The 12,967-nt window shown below is 44.8% G+C and overlaps 1 protein-coding gene and 1 long non-coding RNA gene across 7 annotated transcripts in view; one reads left to right on the forward strand and one right to left on the reverse strand.

Moving 5' to 3' along the window:
* CASKIN2 (CASK interacting protein 2) overlaps positions 1-12,967 on the forward strand; it is a 100,087-nt gene that overhangs the window by 53,209 nt on the left and 33,911 nt on the right. For 5 of the 6 annotated variants that reach the window (XM_081185076.1, XM_081185074.1, XM_081185075.1 and 2 more), the window contains exon 3: positions 11,009-11,060. In XM_081185076.1, coding sequence (XP_081041202.1) covers positions 11,009-11,060 — 52 coding nt within the window. Of the gene's footprint in view, positions 1-10,224; positions 10,391-11,008; positions 11,061-12,967 lie in introns of those variants that run through there. The other variant, XM_081185079.1, reaches the window with a different exon arrangement.
* On the reverse strand, positions 4,087-10,017 carry LOC308582200. The gene is made up of 3 exons (XR_014005550.1): positions 9,673-10,017; positions 9,421-9,574; positions 4,087-7,501 (listed from the first exon to the last, which is right to left on the reverse strand). It is a non-coding gene; the product is annotated as an uncharacterized lncRNA (long non-coding RNA).

The following is a 12,967-nucleotide window of genomic DNA, read 5'->3' on the forward strand; positions in this document are numbered from 1 at the left end:
CAGCCTGGCCTTGTGGTCTCAGAAGGCAGCGCCACGCCTCTCAAATAGCAGTGTCTGAGGGGAACGACATGCACAGCCCAAGGCCCACATTGTGGCTCTTTGTCCCACAATCCAAAATATCTCCGTGGGAATCTGTTCAACACAGCAGACGGGTTTTAGACAGATGCGGTCACCGGGAGGGTGATATCAATCCTGCCTTCTTGTCCTGGGCCAAACATTGCAGCATAGAGTTTGAGATAAGCACTGAAGGATGTGGACAACAGGAATGGTGGTGTGGTTAGCATGTCGGACGAGGCTCTGGAAGGCCAGAATTCAAACCATGGAGACCTTGGGCCTTTCACTGCCTCTCAGCCTAACAGCTCCTTGGATGAAAAGTGGTGTATAAATTTAATATAATTCCAGGGTAGAATGGAATGGTATGTGAAAAAAGGTATTCAGAGGGAAGAGTCTTCAGAGCTCATTTCCCCCTCATTTGAGGGGATGTGAATTTGCACAAGAATAATTGTCCTTCAGACACTTGACCGCCTCCTCACCCCCTTCTCTCTCTCCCTAACTCACACCCACTCCATCTCTATTATTTGCAATCTTTGATAGAGCTTTCTTTAAATATACAACTGAGCTCTACACATTTTATTTTGTTCGCCCTCAGTTAGGCCATGATTTCCATTTTACAGATTGGGCCACTGAGGCAGAGATAGACCACCCAGCGAGTTCAGGACCGAGCAGGGATTTGATTTCAGCTTTCCCAAAGCAAGCTCAGCACTCTTTTATTTGCTGAATCGCACCAGAATCCATGTAGCAGATAACCCCGCTGCTGAGATTGAATTCTGAAGTCCTGAAGCTTAGAAACAGACCTCCCTTCATCTTCCTCCCCTGCCAATCCCAGTTAAATCCTTTGGCTGAAAGAATGCAAGAACAAAAACCCCTTGCCTAAGTGTTTTGAAAGAAAGAAGCCACACACACCCCCGAAAAAACAAATTCCTGTGTATATGGAGCAGAGTGGGAGCTGGACTCTCCACCATGGGCTGTGCTCCATAGCCTTGCTATTGTTGCAGACCATGACATCACCGTCCTTGGAGTTTCTTGGGCTCCTCATCTGTTGTAAAGCAATGAAAGACAGATGCCCGCAGTGCTGCGGGGGGGGGGGGGGATGGAGAGACCCAGAAATTCTTTTTCATACCTTTTGTGAGCCTGGCCTCTCTAGCAGGGAAAGAATCAATAGGGGGACTACAACTAGGCCATTACAGATGACACATCATGAAGGAATTTGGAGGATGTGGTGGCAGTTATGATTGCTGCATGATGATAATGATGATGATGATGATGATGATGATGATGATGATAATAATAATAATAATAATAATAATAATAATAATAATAATAATAATTCAATATTTATACCTCGCCTATCTAGCTGGGTTTCCCCAGCCACTTTGGGCAGTTCCCAACAGAATATTAAAAACACAATAAAACATCAAACATTAAAAATTTCCCTCAACAGGGCTGCCTTCAGATGTCTTCTAAAAGTCAAATAGTTGTTTATTTCGTTGACATCTGATGGGAGGGCATTCCACAGGGCCAGCGCCACTACCGAGAAGGCCCTCTGCCTGGTTCCCTGTAACCTCACTTCTGGCAGTGAGGGAACCACCAGAAGGCCCTTGCCACTGGACCTCAGTGTCTGGGCTGAACGTTGGGGGTGGAGATGCTCCTTCAGGTATATTGGGCCAAGGTTGTTTAGGGCTGTAAGGTCAGCACCAACATTTTGAATTGTGCTTGGAAACGTACTGGGAGCCAATGCAGGTCTTTCAGGACTGGTGTAATATGGTCTCAGTGGCCACTCCCAGTCACCAGTCTAGCTGCCGCATTCTGGATTAGTTGCAGTTTCCGGGTCACCTCCATGTTCGGAGACATTATATGTCCAATCAAGGATGTTGGGGACAAACAACATGGCCTGCTTAGGAGTTCCCAAAGGCATCTCCCTTGGCCACTGTGGGAAGCAGAAGGCTGGACTGCCGGACAAACCTCGCTCTCCTTGTCCAGTAACTCCATTTCATTGTGCATTACACATCATATCTGAGATCTCAACCGACCCCTGCTGCATGTTCTGAAATAGCTACACCAAACACAGTTGCTGAAGAGGTTTGCCAAGCTTATTGTGGGTGACCAAGCCCAAAGCTCACCACAAGCTGAATAGCTTAGTCAGTTGAGCATGAGACTCATAATCTCAGAGTTGTGGGTTTCAGCCCTATGCTGGGCAAAAGATTCCTACATTGCAGGTGGTTGGACTAGATGATCCTTGCGGTCCCTTTCAATTGTCCAGTTCTATGATTTTTGTGATTATGTACTGGGTCCCCACCATACCCTACTCCTTAAGGGGACTTTCCTGCCTTGGCCCATGCTCTCTGGGCTGTACGTTGGCTGTTACTAGCCTCGTGTGTGTGTGTGTGTGTGTGTGTGTGTGTGTGTGTGTGTGTGTGTGTGTGGTGGCAGCATGCATCCGCATGCACACGCAGGAAGGATGGAGTCATCCAAGAAAACAAAAGTTGAATGGAGAAATCTTCCCCACACCAGGATAGATTGGACTTTGCATCTGAGAAATGTTAGGCTCTATGCCAGAGCTGTGTGGTCGTAACCCTTCTCTGTACTCAACTCCCACTGCTTCCATAAAGCCTTGGAAGAAGTAAACTTAGAACTCCTCCACCTCCTTGCTCTGCTCCTGTAGGGACAGCTTGTGCCTTGGTTTTTTTTGGAACAGACATAGCATAGGGTTGCCAACTCCGATACAGAGCAGGGCAGCTGTGCCTTTAATCGCAAAAGAGAGAATCTTTTACAGGCTCAGCTTGTCCTACCCAGCATAGAAGTGATACCTACCATTTGCCCCCATCCCGTCCATTCTGTTAATAAAGCCTATCTGTTGGTAAACCCCACCTTTCAAGCTGACTTGTTTATTTTTTTTTATGGGGCACCTCTTGCGTGAGTTGAAATGCCTAAGTGCTATCCTTGGTAAGAGGAAGGAGCACTTTTTCCAGTTCTACCCATCCTTGGACAAGAGTTTTGGGTGGGAAAGAGAGAGCAACTTGGATGAGAGCCAGATCGCTGGTATATTTTGTGTGATTGATAGGAGGGAACTTGTTTTGATATTTTGCATGGTTCTGTTTGTGAATGGTTTCATTGTCTCCCAGTGTTCTTGCATTGTCTGCCAGTGTTATTTTAGTAGAGTGGATGGAGTGATTGGTCCTAATGGTTGATGATTGCACAGGATATATTGGAGTTTTTTTGGTTCAGGGGGTGTGGGATGACTGGCAGATATAGTATGATCAGTGTAGAAGTAAGGTGAGTATTTGGGCATGATGTTTATACAGTGTTAGAAGCTGAGATATGAAAGCTAGGAGTTGAATGGCACCTTAAACCTAGGTTATGGGCACAACAATGAAATGTCTAGGCATGTTTTTTTAATAACAAGAATACAAAGCTGAAAACGAATGAACTGCAGCTAAAAAATTATGTTCATTTTTCACACGGTCTAGTCCTTCCCCTACCCACCCCCCTAATATTCTTAAGAGGGCATCTTCTCCAGTCTCCAGAGAGAAGCTGGAAGTGGGGAGGCAGAAAAAGGTCCTCCTTTCCTTCCACTCTGCACTTGTAATCCGAAATGTTAGGTGCAGTACTGCGCCCAGAGCTCAGAAACTGCTGGCGCTAATGAAATTCCTTGTCGCAAAATGTGCCTAGAACAATGGGAGTTTCAAATACTGGATGCATATATGTGTTCAGGTTGTGCTTGGCAGCAGGGTAGTAGTTAGAGAAGGGATTCCTGGTTCTTAAAAGGTTTTCAAGATGTGGTGCTATGTTTTTGTTTTGGGAGGATTTTACTGTTTTACATTGCATTGCATTATAGCTTTATATTATCTAGTACTGTACAGTCGCTTTTCAGTTTCACTGCTTGCTGTATAAGTATTTGTTGCTTAGAGACTGTTTTAGTCTTATGTCGTCAGTCACCCTGAGATTTACAGATGTAGGGCAGTATACAAATTTAATAAATAATAATAATAAAACAAAGCAGTTTGTAAATATATGAAATGAATTAAATTAACCTTAAATATCCAATACAGGTCTCACAATTTTTACACCGCAGCATCATTGGGCATTTAGTACACAGCTTGGTGTGAAAAAGACCATGTAATGCCTTAGTTTGAAATCAGATGTGTTCTGCTGTTACATACATGGTAAAAATGGGGGGGGGGGGTTTAAAAAAAAGACACCACAAATGCTTGGCGTTTCTGCCACTAGAGGGAGCTCTTGCAATCTTGTTGTGTAAAGACTTGTCTGATCATATTTCCTTGAACCATGATGCCTTGCCCCTGAAATATGTGGTCGTTCTTTATTATTTGGGGACTGAAAACCACCTTGTAGATTCAGTAAAGTCACATTAGTAACATATTTGCAGTGCCAAGCCTATGCGTCCCTAACCAGAAGCAAGCCCCACTGAGCTCAGTGGGAATTTCTCCAAGGTCAAGCACGCACAGAATTGCAGCCTTAAACTTCATTTTGAGCTGGGCTAACAGAGAGGCATTAGAGGGAGTGGCAGCAGGGAGTGTTATTTTTAAATCAGCAAGCCCCCTCACAGTTGTAGTTGTCCATCTGTCCTGGATCCTATTGTACGAAGCTGGGTTCTGTTTGTTTGTTTTCGGTTTCCAAAGCTTCCAGGCACATGCTGGGTCTGAGAGTTTTGACAGACTGCTGTGTGTTCTCTCCACCCGCATTTCCTGGCTGCTCAGCCCCATCGTTCCCCTGTTTTGTTCCATGAGTTCCACCCAGTCCCTGCTCATCTGGTGGAAATGGATGCGAAGTCTTTAGTCAAAGGATATGGCTGTGCTGAGTGAAAAGACACGATCTCAGTGTCTGACATGCTCCCATTCCTATGGCAAAATATGAGTGTTCACTAGGGTGGTCATATGCAGAAGGAGAGAGAATTTCATCAGGTGTAACTTATGGAAGGTAAGCATGATAAAATTCCTGTTCTACACAGCTATTAAAGGTTCAGGGCCCCCTCTTCCCTTCTGCCTTTTGTCACCCTTTTGTGAAATATGTGGAGAGACACATCAGTAGCGAATGTAGTCATTGATTTCCATGTTAACTGATCTCTCAGGACTAGTGCAAGAATAGAAATCAAATTATAAAGCTATTTAAATACTGAAGAAATGTATTTTATAATTTTTTTATAATACATCAACATCAGGTGCTACTAGTAATTAGATTGCAAATACTCTACCCAATAACTATTATTTCTGTAAGTATATAAACCATTGTTTATAAAACTGTATGGTTTGCATTCTTTTAAAAATCCTTCCCTCCTCTCTACCCCCATTCAAAAATTTCCCCCACTTGTCTCTCATTATATAAGGTCCTTGGAGTCATGGCAGCTGAGTTCTGTCCTCAGATCCCTGCGCTAGACTTTTTTCTCTTAGATTTGGAACAAACCATTTCATCTTCCCCCCTCCCTCCCACTGTCCCAATTTACCCATAAGTAAAATGAGGGCAGGTTCTGTGCCTTCCCTTCCCGAGAGGGATTTAAATTTTCACTCATTAATTCATGTTTTATCAAGGATTTTTGAAAGCCTTGATGGAAGCTCCCAGAAAAACTCTAGGCCCGTATGCAAACAGCCCTTTTCTCACACTGTTAACTCCTTCTGAAAGCATATAAATGACCGAGTACTACAACAGCCTTCAAGAATGCTAACGGCATATATAGTTATGTGTTCTTGGGATGGTGTAACAGGCCGGACCCCTGTGCTGGACCTTGTTTCCATGCAGCTAATAACCAGTAGGAAAGATCCGAAAAGTCCTAGGATGCTCCCAGATGTGTATAGTTGCCATCTTTATTTGCTTGGTTTTTCCCAACAGAGGCTCTCTGCCTTTAATATCTAAATGACACCCAGAAATTATACAAGCAGAGCGTTCCCCCCACAGCTCCGTGCTAGTGAAAGCTGCGCCTGTTGAATAATAGCATGTCATGCTGCTGTTAGCGATGAAGAAAGCTGTCTGTAGCCTTTCAGCCTTTTGCCACTCCCTTTGTTGTGGGTCCTCACAGCCTTAGGCGATCTACTTTCCTTTCCCCCCAACTTAACCAGCCAGTGCATCAATGTGAGGTCTGGCTGGGGCAACCCTGCCACTTCTATCTACCACAGGGATGGACGACCTGTGGCCCTCCAGATGTTAGATTACAACATCTCCCATCATTCCTGACTATTGCTCATGCTGATTGGGGCTGTTGGGAAATGGAGTCCAATGTCGCTGCTCTGTTGTCACCCTCCTCTGAAAAAGCACATGAAAAGGGATCTCAAGCAACCCGAGTCACTCTGCTGGAAGCCTCTCTTTTTTTCGCCCCAGCTAGGCTCTTATGTCTTTGACAACTGGGTGCTAAGCAGAAATTCAGATGATGACGCTTTCCTCCTGCGCTCGGCTTATCCTTAGAGCGAATCCTGCAGAGCGGCAAGCCTGCTTATTAGAATCCAGGTTGCTTACATGAAAGATGAGCCTTCTCCACATAAAACCTCAGCATTTACCACTTGGGTTGCATTGCAAAGTATAAGCTGCATCTCTCTTTTCAATGCCTTGGATGTGCATGAATAGGAAAGGGGGGGGAAATGCCCATTTATCTCAAAAGGAACCCCAGGGAGCAGATCCGCTGTGGAAGGACAGGGCACTTTTACCCAGTCACATCTCAAGCATATGAATGATTGCAGAGCACTTTGAAGATGGAAAAAGTCCTTAAAAGGCCTAATTATTCCGATTCTGTTTAGACCTCCCCGGTTTCTGTTCCGCAAGGCTGACAATGTCAGCTGAGTTTGTCACGCACGTTTGTGCAATCAGCTCCTTAATTGGTTTTGCATTAATACACCTATTTACAAAACATTTTGATTAGCTGAAGGAAGGCCACAATGATGCTGGTTTTTCTTTTCAGCCTGTATTTGCATATGTCAATGAGCCCACCTCTTGTTCAGACTCCCTCATCTCTCCTGTGGGGGGTCCTGAAGCTCCCCCAATATGCAGTGCATCTTTTTCTCCCAGCCAGCGTCTTCCAGGCAACCGGAGCAGAGCTCCTGACAAGAAGCTGAACTCCAAAGGGCTGGAAGAAATCTGGATGCAGATCACACCAAATCCACAATAGCGAGCCTGGGAAGCTCTTAGCAGAAACTTGCATAAGCACCGACGAGGAGCTGGGCGGTGAGGCATTTGCTGCAGATGGTACAATTGTGGGAGCCTCCGGCCTTCCTTTATCATACCCTGATACCCTTCACCTCCGCTTGAACTAACTCAGTGGCTTGGGCTGAGATGCTAGTAGCGCCTCACTGCTTTCTGTATTCTTAATTTGGTGTTCTGGTGCACTGCCAACCAGACGTGCAAGAAACAATCCAGGAAACGGTGTACACTATTTCTCCTGGGACATCCTATCACTGATTGTGAAGCCAGTTGTGGACACAGACATCTTGCAGCCACCTTCCTGTTGTGTTGAAAATGAGAATTATGCAGATGTGCCCTTATTCATTTTGCTCACTTTGGTTGCTGGGGATATAAGAACAGCCTATCTGGATGGCTCAGACCAGAGGTCAGGCTAGTCCACCATTCTGTCTCTAAACAACGAATTTGCCAGTCAGTTTGGCTATGACAAGAAGTCAGATAAATGCATATAGTAGTTCTAGGTCCTACCATTACCACAGAAACAGTTTGCTTTCCCAGTTCTCAGGAGCTTCCTTGTACTTCAGTACCACAGAGGAGTTGCAGCTACATCATAACAAACCTTCAGGGTGAGGCTGGGGACATAGGTGGCTGCATCCAAACCTAGGCTGTGAGCCTTAAAGTTTAAAGGTACATTCTGTAGCTCAGAAAGCCAGCAGCTGAAAGCTGAAATAACAGGAAACTTGGCTGTGTAAGAGCAGCAGGTAAAATATACTTGCTCAGATGAACAAGCAAGATCAGAAGACTAGTCTCCTAATATTCAAGGCTTGGTCAGTCAGAAGCTTCATGAATTGCCTGCCAGTCATAGAGACAATATTGCCTTCTGTGTCCTGTGCCTGAGGACGTTTACACTAGTTTACAGGACTATGAGTTTACCACCTCATACAGTGGTACCTCTGGTTACGAACTTAATTCATCCTGAAGGTCCGTTCTTAACCTGAAACCATTCTTAACTTGAGGTACCACTTTAGCTAATGGGGCCTCCTGCCGCCGTGTGGTGGCAGCGGCGGTGCAATTTCTGTTCTCATCCTGGGGCAAAGTTCTTAATCTGAGGTACTGCTTCCGGGTTAGCGGAGTCTGTAACCCGAAGTGTTTGTAACCCGAGGTGTTTGTAACCTGAGGTACCACTGCATTATGATGTAACTAGTTGAAACCCCAGAGCCCCTTCACACCTATGAGGAGTTTCTGCTATCACCCAGGCACCCTCTATCCCCTTCTCTTTCTTCCCCTCACAGCCTTGTTTGTTGTACCTGTCCAAGCAGGCTTCCATTTGCTTCTAGTGAGTCCTTTCTGGAACAGGACAGAGCAGTGGGTAATACGAGACTATAAAACTGAACTGAAAAGTACCACAGGAACTTGGGATGGTCGCTGAGGAAATGCTGGAGAAGAGTCCTCTTGCCAATCATAATTCTCTGTCTTCATGAAAAGTGATTCCAATGTACATCCAGACATCTAGACTTGCACTGATTCCATGCACAGTTACTCAGGATTGTTTAGGATTGTTGCTGTGTGAAGTTAATGCCTTAAACCTTTTTGTAATATGGAACAGGGTCAATGTGTCCACTTAGTTGGGGAAGTAAGGAAAAGAGTCATGAAAGCCAAAGGCTATATTCGCAGCTAGAAACCCAAAGGTGTAGCCGAAACTGACAAATTCTTGGTAGCCTAGGGTGCAGGTCCTGGGGATCAGAGAGTGCCTATTATTCCAGATACTGTGCAATGTATCTTCACAGTACAGTGGTACCTCGGGTTACATACGCTTCAGGTTACATACGCTTCAGGTTACAGACTCCACTAACCCAGAAATAGTACCTCGGGTTAAGAACTTTGTTTCAGGATGAGAACAGAAATTGTGCTCCAGCAGCGCGGCGGCAGCAGGAGGCCCCATTAGCTAAAGTGGTGCTTCAGGTTAAGAACAGTTTCAGATTAAGAACGGACCTCTGGAACGAATTAAGTACTTAACCCGAGGTACCACTGTACATTGCAGAATAGATCTTCATTCTCAGCAGACCCTTCAGAGCATCCTCTGTAAAAGTGACTAATTAAAGCTAGAACCGAGTTGAAACAACTAACTTGTTTTTTTAGAACAACACACAATTGTGTTATTATGTAGCATCAGAACATTCAGGGTATTTTGCTATCGTCTTGACCCACATGTCTAACATCAGAGTGTTGCTCATTAATTACCTTATAAACTGCATAATATCACATGATACTAATTACAAACATCATTGCTAGCCAGTGGCTATTGGATCAACAGGAACAGCAGCAGTGAGGGCATCTTCTTTCCCCCGTCTTCATTCAGGACCTTTCCACCATTATTTTTATTTTTTAAAGTCATCTAAAAGGGGGTGCATATTCAAGAAATGAAAAGAAGCTATGCTTTTGAATTCGTTTCTTAAGATAAAAATATACATGTATAAAAAATAAATGGCTCACCCAAAGTTAAACTAGTAATACTGCTTGTTCACAAATGTCCTTTTTGTTGTTGATTCCCTGTTACTCTGCAACCGAATTCCCAAATAAATGACCTCGTTATTATGTGGAAGAAAAGAATTAAATTGGCTTCACTCTAAGGCAGAGGGAATCTTAAACTGATTCAGCCGGGTTTAGAAATGCAGAATGTCTCTCTTCATTGTGGAGACTTCCTCAGACCCCATACTATCTAGAAATTTGGAGCTTGGGCAAGGTGAAAAGAATGTCAGACAAATACAATTGCTGCATTCACAACCTCTGGACCCGCCGTCCCCTGGCTATGGCGCAAAAATGCCAGCCATCTGGTCCGTAGGCTTTTCACTGGCAGTGGGTAAGTTGCAGGGAGGCGGAAGCAGAATGCCCCAGCGCTGCACTTTTCTGGGCACCAGACTATAAATGGGAGCATTCCCAGACTGGACTTGAGGGTACTGACCCATTGCCCAACAGCAATGGGGATAGAGGCTTTTGCCTCCTGGTTCTGTGGATGTAGAATAAACCACTGAACAGATTCTGGAGATGGGGATGTTTTGGCAGCAGCTATGCTGGGGAAAGGGGAAGATAAGAATGAAGCCAATAGTAAGCTGGTGCCCATGGAGACGGGTGTATGGAAAGCATTGCTAAAGGATTTGGAAAGAAGAAGAGGCTGAAGGGATGGGTCAGGCACTGTCCTGTGCACGGCAAGGTTAGTCTGAAGGTTTTGGGAGAGGGACCAGTCCACTTCCTTCTACAAGTAGATGGAATGGTTCAAGAGGAAACTTCTCCCGTGTGCAGACAGATTCAGACATAGGAGCCTAGGAGTTCTCATCACTCTTAGGAAGCTGAACTTATTTTTGCAGGGTGACCATGGATCTCTTCCTGGGACTATCTGAAAAAGCAAGGGAATTTGTTAATGTATGCAAAAAGAGACAGGGAGGGGGAGAAAGACTGCATTGAGAATCTCTCATTTCATATATTACAGCAAATCCAGCCTTTATGACAGAAATCAATCACTGTCCTCTTCTTGGATGCATCTTTTAATGCACTAGTTCCAAACTACTGCCAGAGACAGGATACTGGGCAAAGGGTGTCTGCCCTCGGAGTGGCTTTTCTGATAATATTTACATTTTGTGCAGACAATTTTCTGACAGAACCAGCCATTGCTTGCAGCCAGATAGCTTCTCCCCAATGTCTCTAAAGAACGGAGACTAGCAGATTCCTATTTGCAGCCATTGCTGAATGTTTATTGAAAAATCTGTATTCAGCCCGATTCCATTATTCATCTGTGTCCTGAAATGACACATTTCCTGTTCTTTTTCTCTAGAACTCTTGGGATCAACTAAACGGCTGAATGTGAACTACCAAGATGTGGATGGGTATGTACTAATCCAATTAAATTGTGACAAAAGTGTTGGATGGGTTGGAGGGACTAGCAGTGAATGTGTTGCGGAACAAGCGATAAAGGTTTAACAGTTACTGCCCCCTTCGATTACAAGCCAGGGCACTATGGGGGTTCTGTCCTTCTGCTCTGTCATTGCCTCCCTGTGTGACCACAGACCAGTACACTTTATGCTAGGAATCCAACAGCCAAGAATGGACCAAGAAGCCCATTCCTTAAAGTACTACAAGACTTATCCGCCATTGTAATGCTGGTGGTCAACAAAAGAGGTTTAAAGACTCTCAAGGCAAATCTTTTTTTAAAAAAAATGTGGTATAAGCATCGACAATTGGGAAACATTGGCCTGTGAGTGCTCCAGTTGGAGAACAGCCTTTACCAAAGGTGTTGTGGACTTGAAGACGCATGAACTCAGGACAAAAGGGAGAAATGTGCTAAGAGGAAGGCACGCTTGGCAAACCCTCACCATGATCAACTCCCACCCGGAAACCAATGTCCCCACTGTGGAAGGATGTGTGGATCCAGAATTAGCCTCCACAGTCACTTACGGACTCACTGTGAAGACTGTGTTCATGGACGACCATCTTACTTGGCTACGAGTGATCACCAAATAAGACAGTTTGCAGACATCAGAAGATTTCAGGACTGCAGCTGTAAGGAACGGCAGGCCGAGACATTTTGCTTCCTGAGGTGGAAGAGCAAATGGTTCACACACCCCTCCCCCAAGTCAAATTTCATGGTATCCTAGGCCAGCTAAGATATTTTGGCACCCGAGGCAGAAAATCCCACTAGTACTTCCCCCCTTGTTGTATTAAAATATAATAATATATTCAATAACTAACCATGTCCTGCCCTTTTATGACACCCCAAATCAGTTGTTTTAGGTGATCACCTCACTTTGCCTAATGGTTGAGCCGGCCATGGCTGTGAAGGCACCTACTCAGGGAGGCAGTTGCTCCTTAGCTGCTAAGAAAGATATTCTCTGCTAACCCCACTCTTGAAAAAGTACAGTAGCATCCCAGAACACTGACAAGCAATCACAGTGGATTAAGGTCATAGCGTGCATTACAATTTAGCTTATGCTGCTTAACTAGTGGTATAAGTTCCTGTATTTCTGTTCCTATAGCAGTGATATTACTTTCCCTCATTTTTATCAGCACGTACAGCAAAATGTTTTCTCTCCAGTGGTTGCCTTCCCACCCCATCTGCTTCCCCCAGCCAATTACTGTAACAGGGACATTGCATCTAACTCCCAGAGATTTCCAAATGGATGTTGAAGTGAATGGGGCTTTGTCAAGACTTCAGGCCCATGGCAGAGTCCTAGCCAGGAAGGAGTACATCAGATTTTCAGCCAGGACAGTTTCAGATAAACGCCTGTATAAAGGGAGTATCCAAGAAATATGGTTTAGAAGCTCATCAGAATCTTATATCCAGATCTTTCCATCCACACTGCATTTTGTAGTCCTGGAACAGGCAAAATTCAGAACCATTAGGCAGAATGAAGGATATTACAAAGCGGAGTTAACTTCTCTCCCTTGAATGTCAACATGACACTCAAGTAAGGCTTTCCCTGCCACTGCCCCTGTTGAATTTCTGCCTGTTTTGTAGTTGCCAAAGAGAAACACAGTAGTATTATGACAGTCGCATTATGGAGCTTAGTTGCAGCCCCCATAGGGTAGAAGGTTTCCTTTTTATTGTTTGTTTTAATGAAATGGAGAATTTTAACCAGCACTGGCAGGCTGCCTCTAAGTGCTTTCGGGACCCACACATGTTGCCCGCCCCTGCTAGGCAAATGGCAATACAGCTTCCCAAAGCCTATTCATCGGCGCTCTTTGGGCCTGCCTCTTTGGTGGGCACCGTGCCCTTTCAGTCTCCTGGCTGCAAGGA

Source organism: Podarcis bocagei, assembly GCF_964188305.1.
Source record: "Podarcis bocagei genome assembly, chromosome: 2".
NCBI lineage: Eukaryota > Metazoa > Chordata > Lepidosauria > Squamata > Lacertidae > Podarcis > Podarcis bocagei.